The 15,121-nt window shown below is 44.4% G+C and overlaps 1 protein-coding gene across 1 annotated transcript; it reads right to left on the bottom strand.

Annotated features, from left to right (window-relative positions):
* Positions 1 to 236: 236 nt before the first annotated feature.
* On the bottom strand, positions 237 to 11,433 carry LOC103736261 (b(0,+)-type amino acid transporter 1-like). Its single transcript, XM_017798865.1, is given in 11 exon segments — positions 237 to 340; positions 343 to 466; positions 951 to 1,038; positions 3,768 to 3,892; positions 4,783 to 4,924; positions 5,112 to 5,245; positions 8,169 to 8,621; positions 8,623 to 8,780; positions 8,783 to 8,967; positions 9,168 to 9,203; positions 11,324 to 11,433. Coding segments are annotated over 11 exon segments (1,659 nt in total).
* Positions 11,434 to 15,121: the final 3,688 nt, after the last annotated feature.

Raw genomic sequence — 15,121 nt, forward strand, 5'->3', positions numbered from 1 at the left:
GTCCATCTAGGTTACAAATGGTGACTAAATGGCTATTTGTAATCAGAGGACTCCTCTATATAACAGCATAGTGCATGTGTTAAAGGAATAGGTTTTGGAGAAAGAAGATACTTTCCTGGAAGATAATCCCAGATTCCAAAGCAGCTATACTCTAGCACTTAAGTGCCCAAGACAACCTGTAGAAACAGTACAGTTTATAGCAAAGAGGGCATTGCAGAACCTATCCAGCTTCACAGTCATTGATCCTTAGTGGTTGGAGCAACTTCCATGAGCAGCTGGAGATGCACAGTGGCTGTCTGCAAACACTTGGGCTGGCACTGGAAGTAGAAAAGCAGGAAGTTACCAGGAAACCACTGAGCAGGAACAGAAGGATATACAGGAACTCCATCCTGGGATGGTCAATGATGGGTGCCAGCACCAGGAAGAGAGAAACCAGGAGCACGACAGCAGGGATGAGGGTGGGAACCTACAGAGGGCACAGAGTGGGTGTTTGACCCCTGAGTCTGGAATGATGGAGGGGTGTCCCTGAGCTCTGTCCTTCCTGCCTGCCTTCTAGTTGATCCCACCTGCCACTAGTGCTCCTCTTTCAGTCTTGCCAGGGAGAGACTTGGCCAGGGAGCCACCTGGGGTACAGGGTGCTCTTTAAGAGGCACAGACCTGCTTCTCTGTGCTATATGAACCCAAGTGTGAATATGCATCCTCCGCATTTGTGTCCCACCCTTCTCCCTCATGACCCTCCAGAGGAGAAAGGATTAACTCCCCAGCAAGCAGAGGTAATGAATGATTATGTTATCCCTTACTATCCCCAAGAAACATATGATGTTACATCAAATATGATAGTGGCAACCCCTTACGCTCTCTGCCTAGTTCTTGAATGAGACTGTGGCCCAAAGATCTGCTTCATAAGGAGCCTAGATTGAAAAATGCCCAATGATTATTCCAAAGACTACCTTGTAGCTTTTTGGAAGATCCTTTGTCTTTATCCGTAAATACAGGAGATAGCCAATGGTGGTTCCATAGGTGAGCCAGGAGAAGAAGCTGCAAGGAAAAGCCTAAATGAGGCCTTCTCTGATGGGCCCTGCCTAGATCAGGAGCAAACATTCAAAGAGAAGGAGGAGTGTTCCAGTTTCTCTACCAGGAGAGCCTTGGCAGGACCCAGTGGGTCACAAAGCAAAAACAACAAAACAAAAAGACATGAAAGTAGGATGGGAACTTGGTAGGAGGAAGGGGTGAGGTTGGTGGGGATGAGAAGAGGGTAAGACAGGTGAGCAATGAGTGTGACCAGAATGCATTACATACATGTATGAAATTGTTAAAGAATAACCACTTCTCAGCCTTTAGCTAAGATCAAGTTTGAAACTGTCAAAGAATAGCTAATTAAAAAATAAACTTAATAAAAAAGAGAGCCTGGTGGAATCAAGAAAGCTTGTGCTTATGGTAAGGACAGCCCACTAGAAGCAGAGGTTACCAACCTTCCTTTCCTAGTGGTTGGTGACATGACACATGGGCTGTTAACAATCCCAACGAGCTCCTCCCCCTGTCCTTCCCAGTGTCTGTAGCTGAATGGCTGCTGTCAGTCTGATAAAAATCTCATCTAAGGGCTGAGGATATAGCTCAGGTGGAAAAGTGCCTGCCACACAAACACAAGGACCTGAGTTTAATCCTCAGAACCCATGTGAAAAAGCCAGATGTGGTAGCAGGTGCAAGCACTTTTTTAGTGATGGGAGGCAAGGACAAGTGACTCTCTGGGGCTCACTGGCCAACCTAACCTACTTGGTGAGTTTCAGGCCACTGAGACCCTGTTTCAAAAGGGGAGTGGGAGTGACTCAGTATAGTGGCTCACGCCTGTAATCCCAGCACTTGGGAGGCAAATGCCAGAAGATCACCACAAGTTCTAGCCAACCTGCTCTGCATAGCAGGTTCCAGGCCATTCAAAGCTACATAGTGGGACCCTGTTTGTTTGTTTTTTATTTTATTTATTAATTTTATGTTATGTATATGAGTGTATTGCCTGCCTGTATGTGAGTGCACCCATGTTGTGTAATGCCGCAGAGGTCAGAAGAGGGCTTTGGATTCCCCTGGAACTGTAGTTAAGGATTGTTCATAGCCACCATGTGGGTGCTGAGAATTGAACCCAGATCCTCTGCAAGAGCAGTCAGTGCTCTTAACCACTGAGCCATCTCTCCAGCCCCTTGTTTGTTTTTTAAGTGGAAAGCATCCAAGGACTGACAACCAGAGATTGATCCCCTGACTACTACATATACCCACACATATACAGGTACCTATACACACCTGAACACATATACAAATTCTATATAATCCAGGAGGCAAGGTCCAAACCAAGCCATAAGCCATCTCTTGAACACCAGCAAGTATTAGGTCCTGATTGGGATGGAGCACCCAAGGTTTCTCATTCTGTGCTGAGACATTCTCAGTTACATTCCCTAGTCTCCATCTGAAGACATCCCCCATGCCACAATAGACTAGATCTTATTCTCACTGTATGATGATTTCATTCATTCTCATGGGAAAAAGACAAAGGGAAAAAACATCTGCTACTTATGGTTCTTAAGAGTCACACCAAGTACTGAATGTTCTGTTTGTCTCAGATTAATTAGACAACAAGGGAAGGGAACATGTAATGCCTGAGAAATTACAAGAACTCCCCTGCACCCAGACATTATGCTCACCTGCTAGTTAAAGGATACACCTATCAACCGGACTTCAAATGAGCTTAGAAAATTACAAATGGATGTCATAACAGCCCATAATTTCCATCTTGAGGAGAGTGTTAAAAGGGGGTCAGAACATTGTCTTCCTTTGGTACAGTCATTCATTGTGCCTAACCAGGTTGGTCCTGGTCTACAATCAATTCTTGTGGAATTATGTTAGACCAGAATTCCAGAATGCAGGCCCAAACTACAAGGGGAAAATTATACCATGTCCAAGGACTCCACAGCATTAATAACGCCTAAATGTCCTTTAATATTATCTTAACAGCAGAATAAAGGAATAAGAAACAAAGACAAAGACAGCATAAGCCTTAGGGTATCTCTTGTTGAAGCATCTGTCTTATTGAATTTGGGAGAACAAAGAAAGGGAGAAGAGAGCCTCAGGTAATGTAAGAAATACAACAGAGAAAATGGATGAAATGTAAGTATAGATGTGAGGACCCTGAGCCTGGGCTTTCAGAGTTGTGCGCGCACACACATATGTGTGTGTACAGACAGACAGATATGAATTGAATGTAAAATGCCCCCTACACACAAGCTCATGTCTTTGAACAGCTAGTGGTGCTATTTTGGGAGAGGATGGAGCCTTTAGAGTAGAGGCTCAATGCAAGAAATTAGTTTCTTGGTGGGTGGGCCTTGAGATTTACAATCTTACCCAGCTTCCTGTCCTCTCTCTGCTTCCTGATCCACTGAGATGTGAGCAAACTGCTATACACCCCTGCTTCCAATTGTCTCCACCACCATGCCTTTCCTGTCATGCCTTGTATGTGTCTAAATAAGTCCTCCCTCTCTTAAGTTGTCTCTTGTCAAGTATTTGGTTGCTGTGATGAGAAAAGTAACTGATACACATGTAAGCGTGTGGTGTATGTGCGTGTCTGTGCATCTGTGTGTATGCTCCAGAACAGCACACATGCATTTATATATATATATATATATATATGTGCATTCATATGTGTGTGCGTATGTACATATAGAAGTATATAAATACATAGATATCTAGGACACAAATATCAGCTTGGGAAAAGTCTCGTTTACCTCACGAAGTTCACAATGGTGCTGAACTCTCCTGGTATGATCAAGGCCAAAGCCATGGCTGTGATAAACATCAGGGCTGGAGCTGGTGTAAGGTGATGCATGTGAACCACGGATATAAGTTGGGGCTAGAAAGTATAGTTGTGTCAGAGAGGCTATAGAAAAAACAAACTAAGCATTCTCTCCCCTGTCAAACATGTTCTGGACACCAGTGTGTCCAACCTAACAGTCATCAGGACCATGGCTTCCAGAGGGTAGGCCTCTGTAGTTTCCTTGGGTTATTGTGATAGACTGGATGATTGCCCTCCAAATATTCAGTCTCCCTCTCTCTACTGCTGAGGCAGGAACATAGTTTCTCAAACATGGATGTGGACTGGGCTGTGACACTTGCTTCATCTAATAAAACGTGAGCAAGAGTGACAAGCAAAGGTTCTAAATGTGCTGGCAAAGTTTAATTTGGTCTCTTGAACCCCTGACTCCTACATTGGGCAAAAACCTGCCTCAGGAGCCACTGCTGCTTTGTTCTGGGTTCCTGTAATAGGAACAGAATCAGACTAGAATAAAAAAGATCAAAATAAACAAGGCCTTAGCTAACACAAAGAACAGTAACTAAATATTGCAAGCTGCTGAGATTTGGGGTTATCTGTTATTCAATATTATTATTACAGTAAAAGTTCACATATGGGCAAAGAGTCTCTGAGGAAGAAGGACATTGTGTGTGCTGTGGTCCTACTCCCTATGGCCTCTGCACTCTTGCTAGACACAAATATTCTTACCACCCACACCACCGATCCCACTCAACCCAGTCCTATGATTGCCCTGAAATCTGGATGTAAAAAGATTAGAGTGAAAGCTGAAAGTACAGAATTCTTATGTCCCATTCTCAGAAGAAAAGAGGGCCACATCTTATTGGTGAAGTCCAGACTTGGGCTAAATGATAGGCTCAAGCAGTAGAACTCATAGCTGATGGGCCATCTACTGCCCTCTTGCAGCACCCACCACCCTGCCTGTCCCATACCTCATCTCTCCCCATGTGGCCCTCTCTTGCAGCCGCATAGCACATACGGCTGCCACCAAAGAACGACCCATTGACAGTACCAAACATTGAAAGTGCAGCAGCCAAGGGTACCAGCCAGGCCCAGGACCCCAGAACTTGGTTCCTAGGACAATAGAGGGATCAAGGGAAAGAACTCTGGCACAGAACCTGGAAAAGGACCACAAGGTCCCACTTGGAAATAGAACAAACAATGCATTTAAAGGCAAGCTCAGCTTCACTTAAAATACCATCCTTCCCCATCCCAGAATATTCATCTGGTGTTCAAGGGATACACCACATGACTCACTCACCCCCAGCTCACAGCTATGGCATCAGATGAGAAAGTCTCACTGGGTGACAGCAGCAGTAAGTAGCTAATGTTGACCAGGACATACAAGATGGTGACCAGGGGGATGGCAATCATCAATGCCCACACCAGATTCTGCTGCAGGGTCCAGAAGAAGAGGGTATGTGTTAGCCAACAAGGTCTTTCCATGCCTCCAGAATAAGCTCAACACTGTGACAGCCACAGAGCACTACACCAGACACTGAGGGATGGAAGCCTGTGCTCCTCCTCCACGAGATCATGATCCCTGTGGCATGGGCATACAATCAGGAGGTGGACTGGGAGGTATCGTGAGGCACTAGATAAAGTCAGAACAGTAGCAGTACAGAAGGGATGATGGAGCCATCATCAGAGCTTCCAGGGTAAAAAGGACTTTCACCTGGGCTCTTTTAAAAAAAAATGGAAGAGATTCAGGAAGGTGAGAAGGAAAAGACTTCCTTGCAGAGGAAACCAGGAGAAAAGAGCAGGAAAGTGAAAAGCTCTCACTAGTCTGTTCTTCAGTAGGTAGGACTTGCCCCTCATGGAAGCTTTTACTTCTGATTAGCATAGCTTCTCTTCAGTCTTAAAGAAAGAGCAATTTCTAGACTTTCTGCCAGGGCTGAGGTCTGCCTGTGGAAATCCCTGAAGGTGGGGATGGGACAGTAAGAAAGGAATACTGAAAAAGAGGTGGTTATCTCTGGAGCTATCTCATATCCTCTAGCTCATGTCCTTGCAGTCATGTCAGCCTCAGTGATGACTGTCCGGGCTCTCCCTAGTGTATTCTTGGGACATTGGCAGGCCCTGTCCTTTCTGGCCTCTAAGTTCATGTTCATATTGCTTCTACAGAGCTGTGGCTGAGCTCCAGTCTCCTTTTCTAGGAAGCATCGTGGGGCTGTTCTGCCTTGTTGGTCACCCTCCCTAGCAGGCCAATATAGTAAACCAGTGAAAATAAAGTGAATAAGGCAGCAACCAACCTTGCAGACCTTGCAGGAGGTGAGTCCTCTCAGGTCCCTTTCAGCTGAGAGACTTGCTGGCATGAGGCTACCTGTAGCCAAAGTGCCCCAGGGCTCTCCCTCCCTCAGGCCTCACTGTGAGATGCCTCCAGCACAGTGAACAACCAGGCATGCATAACCTATCCCCACACATAGTCAGGGGCAAGGATCCTGGTGTACTTCTGAATTTGACCTTTCCCTAAGCAACCTTCCACAAGTAATGAGCTGTGACAGTGGTAAAGCTCTGAGTTATATCATGGATTTCTGGTCAAGATACTACAAGAACAGTGAGATTTCCTGATTTCACTCTTAGGGTCCTTAATTCTTCACTCAAATCCCAAGAAGTCTGGGCATAAAGTTGACCCTGGTTTGACAAGTTTTTGTAGTTTCTTTGGCAGGGGTTAGGGGGAATATGAAATAAAGATACCCCTAATCCATCTTTTAGAGCCAATTTAGGATAGACTCTTAAATGCTGGCATTCAGAAGACTTGCATATGTTTTGTTTTGAAACCTACATTCATCAAAACTGCTGGCTCTAGTAGAGATGAGCAAACAATAACTATGGATCAACTCTAGCCTGTGGACTGATTTTATCAATAAAGTTTTATTGGCACCTAACCATGTTCCTTTGTTTTCTTGTGGCAGCATTATGCTGCCATAACAGAACTGAGTAATTGTGACAGGTACTAATGGACCACAGAGCTTAAAATCTTAGCTCTTGGATTTTTCTAGAAAAGCTTTGCTGATCTCTACTGCAAGCATGAGAGCTTATCTCATTCAACTTTAGGGTCCCTGCTGTTTTATTGGCCTAACTGTGAGTCCCAGGTCTAAACTGAGAAAGGTACTTTATTGCTGTGAATCAAAGGCATCTCCAGCATATCTTCCAGGCCACCTACAGGCACAATATCCATTCCCTTGAGAGTTGCCAAGAGTATACCATTGAAACTCCAGAGGAAGGTGGGGCAGTTATTATGATGGTCCCATTTTACAGGCAAAGAACTAGGAACAAAAAGTTACATATTCCCTGAAAAAAAACTCACAAAAAACCCCCAAAACAAAACAGCGGGGCTGGTAGAGAATACCTGTAATCCCGTTATTTGGGAGATGGGAACAGGAGGATCAGAGGTTCAAGGCCATTCTCAGCTATAACCTGGGCTACATTGAGACTGTCTCAAAGAAGAAAAATAAAAAATAAATAAAAATACTGATCTGATCCCCCCCCCCCCACCGCCGCCTTCTGTCTCCTCTTGGACTTCAGTCTCCAAGCTGCTGTTCTTCTCCCAAACTGCCCTCCAGGGAGCCTTTGCCAAGACTCTGAAAGCTGAACTGACCCTAAGCCAGCCCAGTGGGGACAGAGGAAAAGTCTTGCAGTTCCCATGCTGGAAGAATTTTAAACTCCTGCAGGGTAAAAGAAAACAAAAAATAAAACAAATAACATCCTAGAAAATACATTTATAGCCAAGAGTCAATATTTGTAGATGCTAATAACCAAAGATCCAGATACCCAAACTGAGTCTCAAGCAACCCTGCAGACCTGCTAGCACCATGATTAGTCAAGCCAGGCCTCAGGTAGGATGAACAGGCTTGTTCCCCACCCCAAAGTAAGCTGTGTCCTCAAGTGTGTTTCCAGGCTTCAGCAACTACAAAGTATCTACTGCAATGCTCTGGAAGGAACAATCCAGGAAACAGCAAGCAGAATCATCAGGCATGGTCTCTGCCTAGCAGTATGAATTCAGAGTAATTCCCCTTCTGCAAATTTCAGTTTTCCCATGTAAAAAATGAGTGTCAGTGCCTATCTCATAAGGCAAGAAGATGAAACTATAGGGTATGACACCATGAAGTTCTCTGCTTTCTTGAGGTCATGATTAAAATCCCACACACTGATCAGGGCAGACAGTGGACTGGCAAGTCCATGAGTGAAGGAAGGGAGCCCCTGGTTCCAGTTGGACTACTCAGGATATCAGTCACCCAAATGTGAATAGCTGGAACACCACACACCAATGCTGCTAATGTTCAGAGATTCACCCCCCAGAGCAGCATAGTCAACTCACCTTTTGATTCTTGAGCTCCTCTATCACAATATTGAGGCTATTCCAACCATCAAAGGACCACAGCTCCTGGTAGAATGCCATACCGATGTGCCCTGCCTGCTCTGTCATGTTGTAGAAGGTAAACAGCAGGGCTTCTGTGCAATGCCGGCCCTGGCCCAGCACCACAGCCCCACCTACCACAATGACCAACAAGAACACTTTGGCAGCTGTGCACACATTCATCAGCATAGTTGACATCTGTGAGCTCCAGAAACTGACCAGCATCAGCAGCAGGATACACAAAGCAGCTGCATTCTTAACTACAACTTGTGGGAGTGAGGAGCAGCCAGGGCAAAAGGGAGCCAGTGCATACTCAGAAAAGCTGAGAGAGACAGCAGGGATGGCAGCAGGTCTGCCCACCAACACAAATGTGTAGATGACTAAGAAGGCAGGCAAAGGGCCAAAAGTTCGCAAAAATGTAGGCATACTCTCCCCCAGATTCAGGAACCAAGGCACCCAGTTCAGCATAACGCGAGGCACCCAGCATGGCCAGGAGGCCACAGACTGCCCAGACAATAAGACTGGCTCCAGGACTACCAATGTAAACCAAGAACCCCTGTGGTGACATGAACTGATCATATAGCCAGTGGTCATGGATATGGCACTCCACAGATGGAGCTCCCTCCTCAGCGTCAGCTCTGATGCCCCACTGCCCTGCTCTTGCCCTGCTGCCCTGCAGACACTGTCTCTGGTTGGTGACGGGCAGAGGCTCTGGTACCTATTGTCTGTGGGCTTCCAGAAGATGTTAATGATAACTGTGCTGGAGGGTATCCAACCAAGCCAGAGGGCAAAGACCCAGGGTGTGGTCTAGAAGGAGCTGTATCAAGTGAGTACCTGTCCAGCTTAGACCTATGTACAGGCAGTCCTTAGGCCAGCATAATTCAGGAAAGGTCAGAAGAGAAAGGGCTCAAGGAAATCTCTGCTGATAGCTGGGGTGTGGCCCAGGGATAGCGATCTTACCTAGCGTATGCAAGGCCCTGAATTCCACCTCCAATACTGTAAAGAAAAGGAAGGGAAAGAGAGGGGCAGGAAGTAGAGGGGAAGGGAGGGGAGGGGAGGGAGGAAAGAGGAATTTCTGTTGCCCAGTTCCACAGCAACATGTAGGGATGGCTGGATGAGTGTTCTGTGCCAGCAGGAGACCCAAGCGGCTGCACATGAGGAACCTTGAGACATCTTTATAACAGTTTCTCAGTCAGTCTGCCAGGAAATGAGGATTCCAATTTTTTTTTTTTTTTTTTTTTTTTTTTTTTTTTTTTTAACAAGGTCTCCCTGTAGCCCCAGCTGTCCTGGAACTCACTATGTAGACCAGGCCAACCTTGAACTCAAAGAGATCTGCCTGCCTCTCCCTCCCAAGTGCTAGCACTAAAGAGGCATGTGTCACCATGCCCGGCTCCAAAACAGACAATCTTCATGCAAACTGCATGAACCCTACTCTAAAGAAGCCTAGGAAGATCAGCAAAGGAGAGGCAGGATGGAGCTTACTCCTCAGCAAGAAGGAAGGAAGTGGCCAAGAGTGCCAGTTCTCCATGTGATAAGAAAGTGGAAGGGAGAAGAGTAAGGGCAGAGGAGCACAGTGGGGGTAGGGGCCGGGGCGATGGGGAGAGGAAATGGGGAGCCAGTCAATCAAACTATTATGAAAATAAAAGAAGTAAACCTGTCACTTTGCTAACTAAAAAATAAATTTGAAAACAAAATTAGAAAAGCATACAGTTCTAGAGTGAGACTGCTGATTTCTAATCCCAGCTCCCTGGCTTCAAGCTGTGTGACCTTGAACAAGATCTCTGAACTTCATGTTGCTCACCAATCAATTAATAATGCCCATTTATATGGAGTTGCTTGAAGACTTAACTAGCAATCTGAAGTAATTAGAATGGTGTATGATGCACAGCAAATTTCCATCAGTGTAGTCACTTCTATTACTCTCCGGCTAAAGGTCATTAGTTCACTGGAGAAGAAAGGGATTGGTATTAATACCAGGAAGATGAAAGACTAGAGGGATATGTGTGTATGGAATAATATTATGTATTTAACTTAATACTAAATTTTATTGAGCTATAAAGACTGTTCATTCTAGGATGCAGTGTGTAGTGTTTTTATTGATCATCTCTTCCCAGCTGGCCTGGAACTTGCTATGTAGACCAGGCTGGCCTCAAACTCACAAAGATCTGCCTGCCTCTGCTTCCCAAGTGCTGGGATTAAAGGCGTATACCACCACATCCAGCTAAAATAAATAAACTTTTTAAAGTTAAAAAAAATCTCATTAATTAAGCCAGGCATGGTGGCACATGCCTTTAAACCCAGCATGAGGGAGGCAGAGGTAGGCGGATCTCTGTGAGTTCAAGGCCAGCCTGGTCTACATAGTGAGTTCTAAGCCAGCTAGGACTACAGGGAGACCCTAGCTCAAAAAAAAGAAAAAGACCAAAAATCTTACTGAAAATTTCAAATGCATGAGTTGCATGAGTTGTATGCAGTCTCCTAGGCACAGATCCTTGGGAAATGTGGACCCATCTTCTTCAGAACTGAAAAGGGGGCCCTCCAGGAGAGAGACACACAGGCTGATAGGGAGAAGTAGATAGAAGAATTAGAGGGAAAAGAGGAGGAGGAAAAGGAGGAGGGGGGAGGGATGGCTGGAGGGAGGGAGAGGGAAAGGGAGAGGGAGGGAGAGGGAGAGGGAGAGAGAGAGAGAGAGAGAGAGAGAAACCGAGGAGGCTTGGGGAATATTTTTCCTGACAGATTTAACCTACAATTATTTAACTAAGACGCTGAAACATCAACCCTCTCCTTCTGCAGGGACACTAGGCTGTCTTGGGAGTGACATTTATTACCTCAGCCTAGCATGAGAAAACAGTGTGAGCCAACTAAGCCAACTTCGTCCATTTTGTTTGGAAAATTGTACTTTGTTATTTCTACATGATGAATGTCTTTTGGGCAATGCCTCAATATCCCTAGATGAAGCATAAATTTGTTAGTCATAAACATTAGCCAAAAAGAAAATTCACTTTATTGGAAAAAATAAATTATTTTAAACTGTTGCCATGGTCTTATGTTTTCCCATAGCCTTACTACAAACACTGCAGCAGGAAGCACAGCAACATTAATATCATGAAGAGGATCACTAAACCTCTAGTACCAAGAACCGGAGTGGGTTCAGTAAGGTGAACAGGATCAGAGGCATCTCCAGGAGCAGGAGCAAGAGCAGGAGGAGCAGGAGCAGGAGCAGGAGCATGTACAGGAGCAGGCTCAGCAGCAGTATTTGGTGTATTCTCCCTGGGGTCAGTATGAAGGCCAACAGCAGGTTACGGTGAGGCCAGAACTGTGAACAGGAATTCTATGCCAGAAAGAGGTAAAGGGAGAGTCTTGCTCCTTTTCTTCAACCTAGTAAAAATTTGAGGTGTTAGTTTCCATTAAAATTTTTTTCTATTTTTATCATTTGTGTGTTAGCTTCATTATCTTGATTTTAGTTCACATTGTTCACATAATATTTGTATGCTCAGTTTTATGTTAGCACTATGGGACACTGACAATTTAAAGATTCTACTTCATTTCTGCTTGAGAAAATGACCAGAGTTTTCAGAACTCCAAAAAAGAGCCAGCTTCATTTTATGCCCTACGTTTTCTGGCTCGTTGAGGACAGGACAGGATATGTCCTCTCTTGTCCTTATGACCTAGATGTTACATCAAACAGTCAGATTCAGAGACTGTAACATTGTGGGGCTCCAGGAACTAAAGGAACATCTCCCTTTCTGTACTATGTCATGCTTGTCACCATCACTTTTAAAATTCTACAATCTACTGGGCTCCTAGGATATCAAAAAAGTGAAGGTGGCCTTTGAAATGCATGAACAAAGTGGCCGCTGCAGAAGGAGCCGGGTGAGGCTGCTGAGTTGCAGGGATGGACTCTGGAGATGCCGTCTCAATTGCACACTCCTTAACCATGAAATTTTACATCTGGAGGATGTGTAAGCAATTGCCTGCTCCCACCACCATCCTCTAGTCTCAGCAGGAGTAACATCAACAGGGCTTGAGCAATTCATTCAAAGCTCTGAAGAGACATTGCCCAGTAGATGTTATCACCAAAGACATGATACAATTCCACAGTGCTGCTCAGATAAATTACAGAATATACCCATCAAATTAATCAGATACAATAAAGAAATGTGAATCTTACAAGCTAATTTAATGCCTGCTTGGTAGATGGGAAGCTTCATGTACTTTTATAATAGGAAATATTTCTAGGTTGTCATTCTTTGCAACTCACAGTATCTTGTAACTTAGCAGTGTACGTTGGAGTCCATTACAAAATTTGCTGGTCACATATGCTACTATGTGAAAAAACAGCTACATTCTAAAACCTATGAAACATCATAATACAAAGAGGTGAATAAAATATTTAAGAAGTATTGCTGACAGGAAAATGTTCAAATATATATACAAAAAAATTTAAAGAGCCACTGTAGGAATTTTCAGTTTGGTGATTTGACAGAAAAAAGGTGAACTTGAACCCATGTAAGTGCAATGAACAATGAGTTTGCATAGGGGTGGATGTCAACCCTAGATACATTTCCATACGTCTTGTCCCTCATGACTTCCTCCCCATTAAGTGTGTTTAAGCTAATTATAAAAGGCCACATGGTACAGGGCTAAGTTAATTTCCCAGGATACATGACATGTACAAAAAATGAAGATGGCTGATAAACAATTTACATAATAGGAGTAAGTCACATCTAGACATAGAATACTTAAGAAAACACACCCTTTTATATGCGAGTTGAGAAATGTATTAATCATCATGTGTGATGTGTGAGTGCAGGTGTACATGCTCAATGGTGTGGTGTGAAGGTGGCTTTTTCCTTCAAAAAAAGACAGAGATGGAAACGGGCTCTACTTTTAAAAGAAATCTGGAGGGCTAGAGAAATGGCTCAGCAGTTAAGAGCACATACTACTCTCCCAGAGGACCAGCATCAGATGGCTCACAAGCTCCTGAACTCCAGGGAGTGCTTTTGGCCTCCATGGGCACTGTACTCACATGCTCATACCCACATACAGATACACATAATTAAAAATTAAATCTTTTTGTTTTAAGTATGGTGTAGTGGCACAGGCCTATAATCCCAGAGGCAGAGAGATCTCTATGAGTTTGAGTCCAGGTCTGGTCTACATGGAGACTTCTAGACCATTTAGGGCTACATAGTGAGATCCTGTCTCCAAAAAAAAAAGAGGAGACTGAACTTGTGGCAAGTTGACACAGTGACAATATGCAACGTACGGATTAACTTTTTTGCAGAGGAGTAAAGCTGCAACCCAGGGCCCTGTGCATGCTAGGCAAGTGTCCTTCCACTGCACTGCAGTGCACTGCAGCCCCTAGTCATCAACTGTTCACCTCAGTGAGAAATCTTGACTCCTTGGACATGGGTTAATATTCTTTTTTTGTTTTGTCTTTTTGAGACAAGGTCTACCTGCAGCCCCAGCTGTCCTGGAACTCACTACGTAGATCAGGCTGGCCTCGAACTCACGAAGATCTGAATGGCTAAGCCTCCCAAATTCTGAGATTAAAGGAGTGCACCAACACGACTTATTTTGAATTATCCTTTGAGTCTCTGCATCCGTGTGTACGTGCACGAGTGCAGGAGCCTATGGCATTCAAAGGCATGAGTTTTCCCGGATGTAGCGCAACAGGTGGCTGTGAGGTGCCTGATGGGGTGCTGGAAAGTGAACTCAAGTCCTCTGGAAGAACATCACGCGTGGGCTCAACTGCTGAACCGCCTTTCTGGCCCCGTGTGTGGTTTTTTTCTCTTCGTTATTGGTTCAGAATGAAAAAACAAACAAACAAAGAACAGCCCTGTTCTTCATTACTGTTAGGTCTACAACCATATATTTATCAATACACACACGTAACACGCTGATTAGTCTATTTAGTGGTGCACATGCATACTTGTGTTTAGGGCTTCCAATTTGGGATTAATTAGAAAGCCACGAAAAGCGTTAGTCCCTGAACACTCTGATTCTTCCTACCCTAAATTCTTTGGCATATAGAAAACAATGGTATTTCGGTTTGGTACATTTGGGAATGTGCCTAATATCACATCTCTGGTGAGTAGTGTTCTGGTTTGTAGTATAATAATTTTCATCTCAAACTTGTCGAGTCCTATCACGTCAACTATAATTACTCACAGCCCTTATTATTATTATGATTATTAATTAGTTTCATCATTACGAAAACTCTCCCTATTTGTATTAAAGATTGTCACTTTCTACTTCTCTTCCTATCTTAATGTATCTTCCCTTATGCCTAAGAAGACAACCAGCCAGTGGGGGCAGAAATGATGGTTCAGGAATTAATAGCACTGGCTGCTCTAGCAGAGGACCTGGGCTCACTTCCCAGCACGCACGTGGTGGCTGAAAACCATCTATAACTCCAGGTCCAGCAGATCTGAACCCCTCTTTTGACATAGGCGGACATTTCACGCATGACTGCACTTACATACCTGCAGGAAAAAAACACTCACCGAAAACAAATCTTGAAAGTGAAAGTAAAATTAACAAAGTATTTCAGTATCAGGTAGCCGGCATGGCTATTTCTGGAACTAAGAAAAATAAAAACAAACAAAACAAACAAACAAAAAACAACAACAACCAGGACATCTCTGGGTGGGTTTGCTTTCTTTGAAGTGCTACACACACGGGCCCTCCAGATGCATCTTTCCCTCATAAGCAAACACATGACTTTTCTTATTAATGGCAATTACCTTTGAGAACATTTTCACTTGATATATCGACATCAGGGAGGGGCTGCGTAGGACCAAGGATGTCATCGCAATATTCGATGTCTTTCCGAAAGAGAGGATCGAACTCTGTGAGGAGTTCCTTCAAGCGTGGGGCCGTTAACGCTCGCCGGTTCTGCACTGGGGCGGGGG

This window comes from Nannospalax galili, unplaced genomic scaffold (genome assembly GCF_000622305.1).
Source record: "Nannospalax galili isolate Female #2095 unplaced genomic scaffold, S.galili_v1.0 scaffold938, whole genome shotgun sequence".
Lineage (NCBI taxonomy): Eukaryota > Metazoa > Chordata > Mammalia > Rodentia > Spalacidae > Nannospalax > Nannospalax galili.